Source organism: Hyperoodon ampullatus (assembly GCF_949752795.1).
Source record: "Hyperoodon ampullatus genome assembly, chromosome: 4".
NCBI lineage: Eukaryota > Metazoa > Chordata > Mammalia > Artiodactyla > Ziphiidae > Hyperoodon > Hyperoodon ampullatus.
In genome coordinates, this window is record NC_136917.1 from 163925253 (window position 1) to 163938837 (window position 13585).

General features: G+C 41.7%; 1 protein-coding gene across 1 annotated transcript in view; it reads right to left on the minus strand.

The window, feature by feature from the left end:
- Positions 1-13585, minus strand: part of TRIO (trio Rho guanine nucleotide exchange factor) — a gene marked incomplete at its 5' end in the record, with an annotated part of 376660 nt that overhangs the window by 100974 nt on the left and 262101 nt on the right. The window contains 7 exons of the mRNA XM_079704002.1: positions 332-424; positions 1948-2037; positions 2646-2715; positions 3644-3753; positions 4358-4424; positions 5257-5372; positions 5471-5665. Of these exons, the coding sequence (XP_079560128.1) occupies positions 332-424; positions 1948-2037; positions 2646-2715; positions 3644-3753; positions 4358-4424; positions 5257-5372; positions 5471-5665 (741 nt within the window). The remainder of the gene's footprint in view (positions 1-331; positions 425-1947; positions 2038-2645; positions 2716-3643; positions 3754-4357; positions 4425-5256; positions 5373-5470; positions 5666-13585) is intronic.

Consider the following 13585-nt stretch of genomic DNA (forward strand, 5'->3'; position numbering starts at 1 on the left):
CAAGAAACAGCAGAGGTCAGTCTGATACAAGTCATACTGGGAACAATGGTACTAAATCATCCAGGATTGACAATTTTTCCTTCCTTTCTCATTTTATGTCAGGGACTAGGGTCAGTCAACAAAGTTCAGGTACATAATCAAGAAATATACTATTATTTACCAGATGCACTGACAAATCATTCGGGGCAATAACTGGCAATGAGTTATAAACTAACATTAATTTGCTCGGTGTTATTTCAAAAACTCAGGGTACTTTACATACATAAAACAATGTCAAAATGATAATGCACAGTGAGTAAAATTTTTCAGGCTGAAGAGGCTTCATACATACTTTTAAAAGGAGCTGATACTTTGTTATTCGCTGAACAGGTTTAATAAGGTAGGAAGAGATGGAATTGGCTAATCCGTGCCGCTGCTGTATCTCCTGAATTAAAAAAAAGCACACACACACCACTGTGTAAGTCAGATAACAGGAACTAAAAATTTACATTCATTTACCTCCATGATGAATACACACAAACCACTTTTTCTAAAGTAGAAATCACTACTGCTTCTTTTAATACGCTCAACATAAAAATAACAAATCTCGGTCATCACTTTGAATACCAAAGACACAGTGTTTCCCCCGTATTACAGGCCTCCACGTGCAGAGGTCAAGCAGGGAAGCCAACCACTCCTGGTGCTGTCATCACTGCGCCTGCCCGGCAGTCAGACTCTCCCACTGCAGCTCCTGAAGCTTCAGCCACGTGCGCACCCTCGTCGCAGACCACATGCGACCCTCCCTACTGGAGGCTTCCTTCGTCCTCGCTGTAAGGAAGTCCTCTCTCCTGCTTGCTCTCATTTGCACACCAACCTACTGTATTTGCAGTATCTTAGCTCTTGGCATCCTCCTTAGGGCATGGGGTTTTTTTAATGACTTTTGATTCCAAACAGCACATGTGCCATACGCTCAATAAGGCCTTCAATAATCCTAACTGCATAGAGCCACAGTGTTGGGTTCCACATAATGGCAAAGACCCAGGGTTGTGTGAAATATCGGAAAGAAAAGGCCTCACTGGGCTGGGAGCAGGCTTCATATTCACCCAGGCAGTGATGTGTAACTACTGGTCATGAGAATGGCAACTACAATAGGGGCATCTACAGGCAGGGCTCCACCTCAAAAGACAGGAGCTAAAATGTATCCTCATTTCCCAGACTTTCGGGGAAGAGCAGATGATTGCACTCAGCCACGTACAAACATAAAGACGGAAACAAGTCTAATATCCTCGTGGCCTCAGGCACCAAATGATACGGAAAATTCGAAAGTACCTTATCTTTTAATCAAAATTTATTTGGCACACATTTGACTCTGTTATGGAAACCCCAAAATTGCTCTATATATTATATCATGAGGCTCCATCACCTTTCGTACTAAATAACCTCCCTGCAACATGGTCCCAAAAAAGATGAACCATGTTTACACCAATGAGAATATAATTAATGAACCTCCCAATGGTCTGAGCTGTTAGAGCGCTATTTGTAAAATTTTACTGATAGGCCACTTTTGGAAGTTAATAACATCATGGAATTGAAATGGGAAAAATAAATGATCGAGAAAGATTCAAAGTTATTTTTTTATAGAGGGGAAAAGAAGCTGAATTTAATAGTTAATACTCATACTTTTTACACAATATTACATGTAAAATATTAATGACTATATACAAATTGTAAGTAATGACATATATACACATATATATATTAAAATCTGAATTTTTTACAGATATACAGCTTGCAGTATTTGAGAAGCATCTTTTAAAAACAGAATATAAGAATATCCCATTATAAATGTGACAGATAAAAATGGTATCATGCCATCCATTAGGTGAAAGTTATGAGTCATGCTGCATTTTATGTACACGAAATGCAACTTAGAAAATATCACAGCTTCTTTAGTAATCTATTACTTACATCAAAGTAGGATCCTGCATGCTCTAATATCAGCTGAGTAGAATCAGGCTTATTTTTGCAATATGTGACATACATCTGAAACTTGTCTGCCTATATAAACAAAAAGAAAATTAGACTATCTCTTTCAAATGACAATAAATCAAATTATGATAAACTTTTATGTAGAAAAGAAGCTGTGTGTATAAATGAAATTCAAGCCCCCAATTTAAGAAACCCTACTTTATAAAGAAAGCTATTAAAATAAGAAACACATCCTGCTACTAGGACACACATGCTCCCCTGGCCTGGAGAGTTGGGGCTGAATGCCGGCCCCTCTTCCCATGATGCTATATGCAAACGTGAGTGTCACACTTAGAGAGCAGGGCCTGATCACCAGGTCACTTGCCTCCTTCCCTCCCTCCCTCCCGACAGAACAATCCTCCCAGGCAGGGCTGGGCACTCACGATTACCTGTGAATCCCTGGGGCCATGAAGAGGCCTGGCACACTAACTCAACATTCTATTTCAAACCATCACGACTATCAATAAAAAGCTTATTCCACATTAATAAATAGCTGGAGAATGTAATTCTTTGAGGTAAAGTCTGTTTCTCTCTCTGTAGACACCAGGAGAAAATGGCGACACTTGAGAAATGAACAGTATTCCTTCCAACTTCCCTCAAAGCAACTGTGACAGAACAAGCAGTTGAGGTTTCATTACCCAGGTTACAAAGCAATGTCCAACGTCCTCTGGCAACTGTTCATATTTTTCCAGCTCTTTTAGGAATATGCTGCAGAGACAGAAAACAATACTAAATGATTACAGTGTTTTAAAACATTTTACTAGTGAGATATGCCAGGAATTAGACCAAGCATACCGTGAATTCAATGTCCGAACTTCAGCATTTTAATCAAATGCAGTGAAAACTGTAACTTCTAGATTTTAATTTAACAAAACGTAGAGCAAGTGCTCTGAACTAGGGTAAGTTATTGCGACTTTCAAAGAGTTAACCAGTTTAGCCTTTGAACACTTTCAACAGTAGCTTACTTCTGGGAAAGTGGTATGTTTAGTAGCTAAGGACATAAGTTAGGGAGGTAAACACTCAACCTAGAGAACCCATTTAGATTCTAGCATCTTTGCTGGGGTGGTGTGCAGGGAAGCGAGGAAGACATCGCCAGCTCTGGCCCAGCATCATCTTTCCACAGGCTATTTAGGCTGCACAGACTCCACCTAGAGGAGCTTCTGCTGCCTGTTTTTTTGATCTTGAAAATAAAACCATGTTCCTCCTATGGCCTGTGGAAAGTGCACTTTATTTTGGTCACACTGCACATCGGTTCATTCCTCAGTTCCTTCCTCCTTCTTATTAGAAAAGACCAAACACCAGCCAGCAGCCCACAGAGGGCAATTCTTTCTTTTAACCCTAAGAAGTAACTGATGCAGCAGCTGATGACAAAGGCTTGAGAAAAGTTAGGGTTCCTACAAAAACAGCTTTCAGTTTTCCTAATCTCTTTTCTATAGAAAGTAAATACAAAGCTGAGTCACTGCTAAAATAGTCTCTAGAATGTCTGTCCTTGGGAAGCAAGTCTGGCAGGCTTCCTTCAAATTTCAACAAAATCACTGGAATCTATGCTTATTTATTGGAAACTTCCATTTGTCATGAAACTTCAGCACAGATTTCCAGAGTAGCTCATGAGGTCCCCAAAGGTAAAGCCACTCACTTATTGTGAAACTCATAGATTTCCTGCATGTTCCCGAAGATAATGAGCTCTTTGTTCACGATGCCGGGCGGTATCTCCTCCACACCGCTGGTCATTTCCCACAGGTAGGTCTGGCCGGGAGGGAAACAGAGAGGGTTAGATGAAAACCCACACCTCATCTTCAAGAAACAGGTGCTCCTGACCTATGTAAATACGTACCCAGAGTTAATGTATAATTGAAGATATATCTTAACAATGCAACCTTTTGCAAAAAAACCATGAGGAACTATTTTTAAGAAATCTCAGTTGTTACTAACACTTGAGAATAGTTTCCACACTTTTCAGCTCTAAATGTATTCCCAGCTTCAAATTTTGGGATAAACCTACTCCACAAGGTACAGCAAGTATTCGTTAAACTACTGAGCATCAGCTGCCCATCATAATCGGTCGGCACGGTTCTCTGAAGCTGCTGTAAAATTCTACACGGAGGGAATGTCAGTCAGGCCATCATGTGGTAAATGGAATGAGAGGATTAGTGCTGTATCATCTCTGTAATGAGCAACAACATGCCTAGAACTTCAGAGAAGTGCAGAAACACGCACAGAAGCCTGCGCGCGCACACTTCAAATCTCAAAAATAACAGCGAAACATGATTATTTTAAGAATCGTCAACAGGTAAGAATAAACAGCAACACTGTACTCCATCTAAATAAACAAGCAGAAAAACTTACTTACATCCATACACTCCCGGAGGTCTCTTACGTAAGCCTTTTCAGTTTGAATTAGCTCAGCCATTATGAACCTTAAAGCAGAGGAAAAGACAGCAACTAGTTTAGTTCACAGTCAGGAGACATGCTTATTTTAACTATTTACTTTTAGGGTCCATGAAATAATAAGGTGGTTGAAAAAGCATTAGTCAGTGATATGTTCTGGAGAATTAAAGCAAGAATAGGAGAATTAACAGTATCCAGTCACCAATTCAAAGGAAAAAATATTCTGGAAAAAATTTTGTTAAGGTACCTACTGGCCATGGTTTCTCAGCCTGGCAGTATTGACGTTTGGGGCTGGAGGATGCTTTGCTGTAGGACTGTCCTGTGCATTATAAAACGCTTTGCAGCATCCCTGGCTCCGCCCACTAGATGCCAGGAGCCCTCCTCCCTCCACACTGGGTGACAACCAAACTTGTGTCCACATGTTGTCAAATGTCCCTCCGGGGGAACAAAGCTGGCCCCGACTGAGAACCACTGGTTTAGGGCAATCTTTTGTCTTTATTCATATCTAGTACAGTTTACTAATTAGCAACTTCCAAACAGCTGCACTTCTGTTATTCATTTCTTCTCCTTAGTATTATTACTCATGACCTATTGATGACAAATGACACTAAACCAACTTGTCAACCACATAGGAAATGGGGGCGCATAGACAAAAACAACAAGATACTGTTTCTGCGTCAGGTGATAAGGGGACAGTGGACACAGTGGCATTTTTGCTGTAAAAACTAAGCACATGCAGAGCAATGAAAAGTATTAACACTGCTTGATTTCAAAGCACACACAGAAGTAAGCATCTTTGTCCAAGTGACATTTTCTTCACTTTTTCAATGAATCCTGGCAGGTTCTTAAAGACAAGCTTACTCTTTCCTGCGGGCAGATTTCCGTTTTTCTTCATTAAGTTCATGAGCGGCATCGCGGAGTTTCACCTCTGACCCGGGGATACTGGCCGGAATGATATCTAGCTGAAGACTTTTACTCTGTGAAATAAGGGAGTCAATGAACTTCAGTTAATTAAATCGACAAACAGTACGAAAAAGAGAACAGTGATTTATTCAGTTTGCACAAAGCAATTTACCGATTTGTTGGAATCTGAAGAAATCCCCAGGGCTTTCTCCAAAGAGGTCCTGTACTTCTCCATCCGCAGAGAGAAATCTCTGTACCTCTTATCCACTGCAGTGACACATTTTTTTATCTCTGCCGCATGGGCATGCCCCTTTTCACAAAAGCCATCAGCCAGCTGTATCAATAGCTTCACTCTCTCTTTGGTTTGCTGCAAAAAAACAACAGGAAAGTATTGTGAAGCAAATGAACCCAACTGCCAGAAACCAGAAACACAGTGGCAACTTGCCTACAACTCTGAGCTCTGAACAGGAAAGTAATTGCTGGTGACAGAAACTCAGACTGGAGCCCTAAGTCCACCCGATTCACCTCCCCGATCCTAGACTGGCTCCGTTTCCTCAGCTCTTCTGCAATGAATGGCATTTTCATGACCTCGAGGAAAAAGTCTGGACTGTCTTTGGACGGTGTCTTCACCTGGTAGATGCTCAGTCACTCTGCAGAATGAACAAGTGGATGCTCACTCAGGACAGCCTCTACATTCCACGACTCTCCTCCTGTGAAGGTCACAGGTACTGCTTATAGACACCTCTTGCCTTACGCTTGTTTATTCTGTGTCCCCAGTTAGACCGAAAGCCCTTTTAGGGCAGCAGCCGTCTGAGATTTTCGTTCTCCTGGAGCCTATGTGGCCAAGCCCCCGCCGCCGCCCCCCGCAGATACTCAACCAAATCCCTGATGCCGCAGCATCACAGCACGCGCTCGCTTCTTCTTTAATTCTCAGGAGACCCGGAGGAAAAGTCACGACTAGGGAAGCTGCCTTCATAGAGGTATTTAAAACTTAGTCCCTGTTTTAAAACTCTCTCTCAGAAATACACTTATTTCATTTTATATGCACATAGAAAGATCTTTAAGGATGACTTTCCTACTTTTATAGCTAAGGATAACCATAAAACACTGGTCCGATAGATGGATAGGTACGTACATACATACATACGGCAGTGATTTCACTCAAATCTGATTCTTCAACAGATTTTTCGTCACATCCATTTCATTTATTATTTCACTCATTATGACTTATTACTTATATCATTTGTTGTAACCATTTCATTCAGTCCTTAGGGTTCCTTCAACATTCCACCTGGCACTTCATATGAATATAGTTACTCTTCTGCTATGGAACCTACTTTTCTCCCTTAGGCTTTAACTAGAAAATCTTTATGACTAACATTCAGGAAATTGACTTTAAAAATCCCCCAAAGGAAGGAGGTCAGGGTTCAAAACCTGGATAAACTATCTTCCTTTGTACAATAAAAGTTTTGAGCAGAGTTCACTAGGCAGCCTGCAAAGCCAGCTGTGAACATCCTCAGACTCTACACGAACGCCCCCCGGGCTCCTCCACAGGGTCCAGCTTGCCCACCATCCCTCCAGGCTTGCTGGCCTCCGCCTCTGTGCACCGGTGCCCCTTCCGCCCGGAATGCTGTTCCCCCGGACGTCTCCATGGTTCCTTCACGCTTTGCTCGAATAAAAGCCACTTCTCACCGGCCTCCCTAACCCTCACGACTGCCACGCGCCGCCCTCACCCTGTCCGCTGTACCCCACGGCACGCCTCACCCTCCCAAGAGGTGTAATTCACTTGCTAAGATCACTGCCTGTCTCTCTCCTGGTTAGAATGTACCTGCCAGCAGCCAGGGACATGTGCTTACTCTGCTCACTAGTATCTCACATACCTTCTACGTGTCTGGCACATGGTGGCCATCTACCAAATATTTATTGAGATAATAAATTAACATTGGGTCCTTTATGCAAGTGTGTATACACCTGCAACTTTAATGGGAGTGGTAGTTACTTTTAACTGGCATGAATACATACTTTACAAAAAAACTACAGGAAAACAGAACTCCAGAGACATTAATACCTCTGTGAAAAAAACTGCTATTGCAAATTGTATAAAAGCTTATTGGAGAAAGTCAGCCAAACAAAACACTCTGAAAGTTTTTAGGGCCTTCATCTTGTGTGGAAATGAACTCAAGTAGAGTGAGCTGAAAGGAAAATACCTGTCAAACAAACCTTCTGACACGATACCTTTCTGGTTAAGACAAGCCTAATTATATATCAAGGAAGTAAGAAATCAAAGCTTCAGACTTGGAAGCATAAATTCCAAAAGGGATTTAAGTTAGAAACATTATTAAATTTTATTAAATTTTACTATCAAAGAGAATTAACATGGCTGATACAGGATTTTTAAAAAATCAGGTTGCCTAAAGAAGGTTTTGCTGTTTACCAAGGTATGAATCTTCTGAAAAGCACAGGGAAGTTGTGTTTTACCACCATTTAAGCATTTCTTTTCCACTGTCATGAATGACATCAGTGGAGGGCACTGCAAACAGCCGACCCTTGAACAACTCAGGGGTTGGGGTGCTGACCCCTGCGCCTCACTTCTCACCCCGCCCCCATGCAGTCCACATCCGAGGCTTCAATGGGATCAGGCAGTACTACAGTATGTATTTGTTGACAAAAATCTGAGTATAAGTGGACCCACACAGTTCAACCCCGTGCTGTCCAAGGGCCCCTTAATCTTTAAGGGGTTATTTTATGCTTTAAGCAGTGGGGACATAGAAGTGAAGATAAAAAAGATAATGCATCTTACCTACATTAAAACAGAAAACAAAAGCCACCAAGAAACTAAAGGCAGATTTTCATATATGTCAAAAACACATCACAAAACAGACTAGTTGCAAGCATGTGACACCAATAGGCTGATTCTATGAAATTAGATACAGAACAAAAGGTTTCCTATAGGCAAAGCCTGGTAGATCTATAAATCTTCCATCTGTAAACTTCATTTAAACAAAAATGCTCATCAGATAGTCAAAGGCTTCTTGAGGAGACCTGCCGAAGCCTCTCTATCCAAGATGGCAACCCTTCCCTCCCCCGTGGCTTCTTCTCTTATTATTTAACATGTATGTATATATATTTACTCATTTATCATGCTATTGCTCGTTTCTCTAACTAGAACATGCAGTCCATGAGCTCTGCACCAATGAGTGGTTCCTGGTATACTGTAGAGTCCAATAAATAATTGTTGAGTGCATGAACGGTGTGATCAAAATTAAGTAGGACGGGGCTTCCATGGTGGCGCAGTGGTTGAGAGTCCGCCTGCCGATGCAGAGGACGTGGGTTCGTGCCCCGGTCTGGGAAGATCCCACATGCCGCGGAGCGGCTGGGCCCGTGAGCCATGGCCACTGAGCCTGCGCGTCCGGAGCCTGTGCTCCGCAACGGGAGAGACCACAACAGTGAGAGGCCCGCGTACCGCAAAAAAAAAAAAAATTAAGTAGGACGAACCTGCTAATCCATGAACCTTTTATAACGGTGTATTTTTATTTTAACTGGTATTTTTAAAATGCATTCACAGAATTCAAAATTCAAAAGGTACGAAAGGACAAAAAGTGAAAAGCCTTCTCACTCCACATTCACCTGTTACCTGTATCAGCTTCATGTGCACCACCCCCGAGATGTTTTATTATACACAAGCAAGTGCGTGTATGTATAATATATGTGTATTTTTCCCCTTCCCTTTTTTGCATAAATGCCTATGATAAGCACTGCGTGGCACCTAGCATTTTCATTTAACAACTCCTGCTTATCCTTCACTATCAGGACACAGTTGCCTCCTTGTTTGTATAAGAGATTGTTATGAAGGCAGATTTTTACTTTTGAAGAGTACAAATATAATTTGAACAGCCTCATCTTTAGGCATAAGCAAGGGACTGGAGAAAAATAAAGGCAGACCGAACGTTTAAGTCCACATGCTCACAAGAGCTTTACTCATCATGTTCTCAGGTAATCAGAAACCCAGAAAGGATGCATATTCAATGGTCTCAGACACTTTCTAGCAAAGTAAGGCATTTGGCACGGGGGACAAAGTTGTGAAGGTCTTAGTAAGGCAGTGGGTTTCAAACTTGAGTGTGCATACAAACCACCTGGAGAGCTTGTTAGACATGCTCCTTTTCAAGCCTTGCTCCCAGAGAGTCCAAGTCAGTAGTGCCTGGTGAGGACAGAAATCTACTTTTAAGTAAACACCCATGGCCCGGATGTCGGTGGTGCTTAAAAGCATTTTGAGAAATTACTGCCTTGAGTTGCAAAGGAATCAAGCTGAGTCTTAATCAGATAGTGAGGTTTCATTTCCATTAACCCTAAAAATGTTACAATACTAATTATGTAACTACTGAACTGGAAGATGTCATGTCAGAACGAAGGATTTTCTAGGTAACAAGAGAAAAATGACTTCTTAGAAGACATTAAGACAGAGAGATAGAAGGAGAGCAACAGCATCATTTCAACACGAGAAACTACATGATGTCTCCAAGCACCAAGGCAGGTGGTTTCTGATTAAAAGAAAAGGAGCCAGAAACCAAAGAAAAAATGCTAAGAAAAAAACCTGAGAGGCGCTCTTTTCAAAACCTATCAGTTCCTCTTAGCAAAACTAATTCAGTATACCCAACAAAAGAAACAGCTCTATTTGGGAAATAGAAAGATCAGATGTCACCTATGATTTTAGATGCTTCTTTCTTTTAATAAAATACAGGCAAAAATATGCCTGTTTCTGGGGCTTCCCTGGTGGCGCAGTGGTTGAGAGTCCGCCTGCCGATGCAGGGGACGCGGGTTCGTGCCCCGGTCCGGGAAGATCCCACGTGCCACGGAGCGGCTGGGCCCGTGAGCCATGGCCGCTGGGCCTGCGCATCCGGAGCCTGTGCTCCGCAACAGGAGAGGCCACAACAGTGAGAGGCCCGCGTACCGCAAAAAAAAAAAAAACAAAATATGCCTGTTACTGCTCATTCTTCCCAAAACCACAACCCAAGTCTGAGGAAATGGCAAAACTAGAAATAATGGGAAAATCCCTTTGTACGTGCTCCACTGGTGGCACAAAGCTGCCACGCTACTCAGCTCTAGATGACGACATTCCCACCACAACCTGTGTGCATCGCATGGCGTCCCCTGGAGTTGGGCAGTGAACAGCTGTCTGGCTGTACACACGGCTTGCAGAGTGGAGCATCCATGGAAATTTAAGTCAGTGCAAAGGAGCAAAGCTTAAATCTACCTGAGTGTATCTTAGGCATTTTCTCACTATCTATAACCAAAGGACATTCAATGAAACAAATATAAATCGTATAAGGCACATAACTGTATTTACTATCCAATTATTAACAAAAAAATAAGAATTATACGGCCAAACGTGCTGCAGCTAGAGGAAGGAAAAGATATGATCCTTACCTGCAGAGGTACGACAGGTCATCTCCCCTCAACCGAGCGGGCGGGGGCCCCCCCGGAGCGTCCACGGCCCCTCTGGGCGGGGCTCGCCCTACCCAAATGCTCCTGCTGCCAGACCTCCCCACGGAGCCCCGCTAGACTGTGTGTCCTCCAGAACAGAGACCAGGGGTCCCCACAGCCCGGCACCGAGAGCCCGAATGGAAAAAGTACACTTACAGCTTGGGGTGGAGGGCAGCTGAGAAGAGAGCCCCAGGAAGAAGGAACAGCAGGAGTCCGAAGTTGTTACAGAATGTATCAAAAGGGAAAAATAAACATAATACAAGGTAGCTGCTGTCATTCTAAACGATTTAAAAATTCCCCAAGGATATGTTTTCAAAGCCAAGGGCCACACAAGAAATTCAATCTTTTTACTTTATAGGAACACTTTTTGTTTTAAGTTTTAATTTTATATCAGAGTAGAGCCAATTAACAATGCTGTGATAGTTTCAGGTGCACAGCAAAGCGCCTCAGCCATATATACACGAGTCCATTCGCCCAGGCTCCCCTCCCATTCAGGCTGCCACATAACACTGAGCAGAGTTCCCTGTGCTATACAGTAGGTCCTTGTTGGTTATCCTTTTTAAATATAGTAGTACCTATACACCACTTCTGTTTTTGTTGTTTTTTTTCAATATAACCTTTTATTTTATTTTATTTTTTTAACATCTTTATTGGAGGATAATTGCTTTACATTGTTGTGTTAGTTTCTGCTGTATAACAAAGTGAATCAGCTGTACGTACACATATATCCCCATATCTCCTCCCTCTTGCGTCTCCCTCCCGCCCTCCCTATCCCACCCCTCTAGCTGGTCACAAAGCACCAAGCTGATCTCCCTGTGCTACTTGGCTGCTTCTCACTAGCTAGCTATTTTACATTTGGCAGCGTATATATGTCCATGCCTCTCTCTCACTTCGTCCCAGCGTACCCTTCCCCCTTCCCATATCCTCAAGTCCATTCTCTACGTCTGCGCCTTTATTCCTGTCCTGCCCTGCCCCTAGGTTCTTCAGAACCTTTTTTTTTTTTTTTAGATTCCATATATATGTGTTAGCATACAGTATTTGTTTTTCTCTTTCTGACTTACTTCATTCTGTATAACAGACTCTAGGTCCATCCACCTCACTACAAATAACTCAATTTCATTTCTTTTTATGGCTGAATAATATTCCATTGTATATATGTGCCACATCTTCATTATACATTCATCTGTCGATGGACACTTCGGTTGCTTCCATGTCCTGGCTACTGTAAATAGAGCTACAATGAACACTGTGGTACATGACTCTTTTTGAATTATAGTTTTCTCAGGGTATATGCCCAGTAGTGAGAATGCTGGGTCATATGGTAGTTCTGTTTTTAGTTTTTTAAGGAACTTCCATACTGTTCTCCATAGTGGCCGTATCAATTTATATTCCCACCAATGGTGCAAGAGGGTTCCCTTTTCTCCAAACCCTCTCCAGCATTTATTGTTTGTAGATTTTTTGATGATAGCCATTCTTACGGGTGTGAGGTGATAACTCATTGTAGTTTTGATTTGCATTTCTCTAATGATTAGTGATGTTGAGCATCCTTTCATGCGTTTGTTGGCAGTCTGTATATCTACTTTGGAGAAATGTCTATTTAGGTCTTCTGCCCATTTTTGGATTGGGTTGTTTTTTTGATATTGAGCTGCATGAGCTGCTTCTATATTTTGGAGATTAATCCTCTGTCCACTGCTTCGTTTGCAAATATTTTCTCCCATTCTGAGGGCTGTCTTTTCATCTTCTGGTTTCCTTTGCTGTGCAAAAGTTTTTAAGTTTCATTAGGTCCCATTGGTTTATTTTTGTTTTTATATCCATTTCTCCAGGAGGTAGGTCAAAAGGATCTTGCTGTGATTTATGTCACAGAGTGTCCTGCCTATGTTTTCCTCCAAGAGTTTTATACTGTCTGGCCTTCAATTTAGGTCTTTAATCCATTTGGAGTTTATTTTTGTGTATGGTGTTAGGGAGTCTTCTAATTTCATTCTTTTATATGTAGCTGTCCAGTTTGCCCAGTACCACTTACGGAAGAGGCTGTCTTTTCTCCATTGTATATTCTTGCCTCATTTATCAAAGATAAGGTGACCATATATGCATGGGTTTATCTCTGGGCTTTCTATGCTGTACCACTGATCTATATTTCTGTTTCTGTGCCAGTACCACACTGTCTTCATTACTTTAGCTTTGTAGTATAGTCTGAAGTCGGGGAACCTGATTGCTCCAGCTCCGTTTTTCTTTCTCAAGATTGCTTTGGCTATTCGGGGTCTTTTGTGTTTCCATACAAACTGTGATATCTTTTGCTCTACTTCTGTGAAAAATGTCATTGGTAATTTGATAGGATTGCACTGAATCTGTAGATTGCTTTGGGCAGTATACTCATTTTCACAATGTTGATTCTTCCAATCCAAGAACATGGTATATCTCTCCACGTGTTTGTATCATCTTTAATTTCTTTCATCAGTGTCTTATAATTTTCTGCATACAGATCTTTTGTCTCCTTAGGTAAGTTTATTCCTAGATATTTTATTCTTTTTGTTGCAATGGTAAATGGGAGTGTTTCCTTAATTTCTCTTTCCGAGTTTTCATCATTAGTGTATAGGAATGCAATGCAAGAGATTTCTGTGCATTAATTTTGTATCCTGCAACCTTACCAAATTCATTGATTAGTTCTAGTAATTTTCTGCTGGCATCTTCAGGATTATCTATGTATAGTATAATGTCATCTGCAAACAGTGACAGTTTTACTTCTTCTTTTCCAATTTGTATTCCTTTTATTTCTTCTTCTTCTCTGATTGCTGTGGCTAAAACTTCC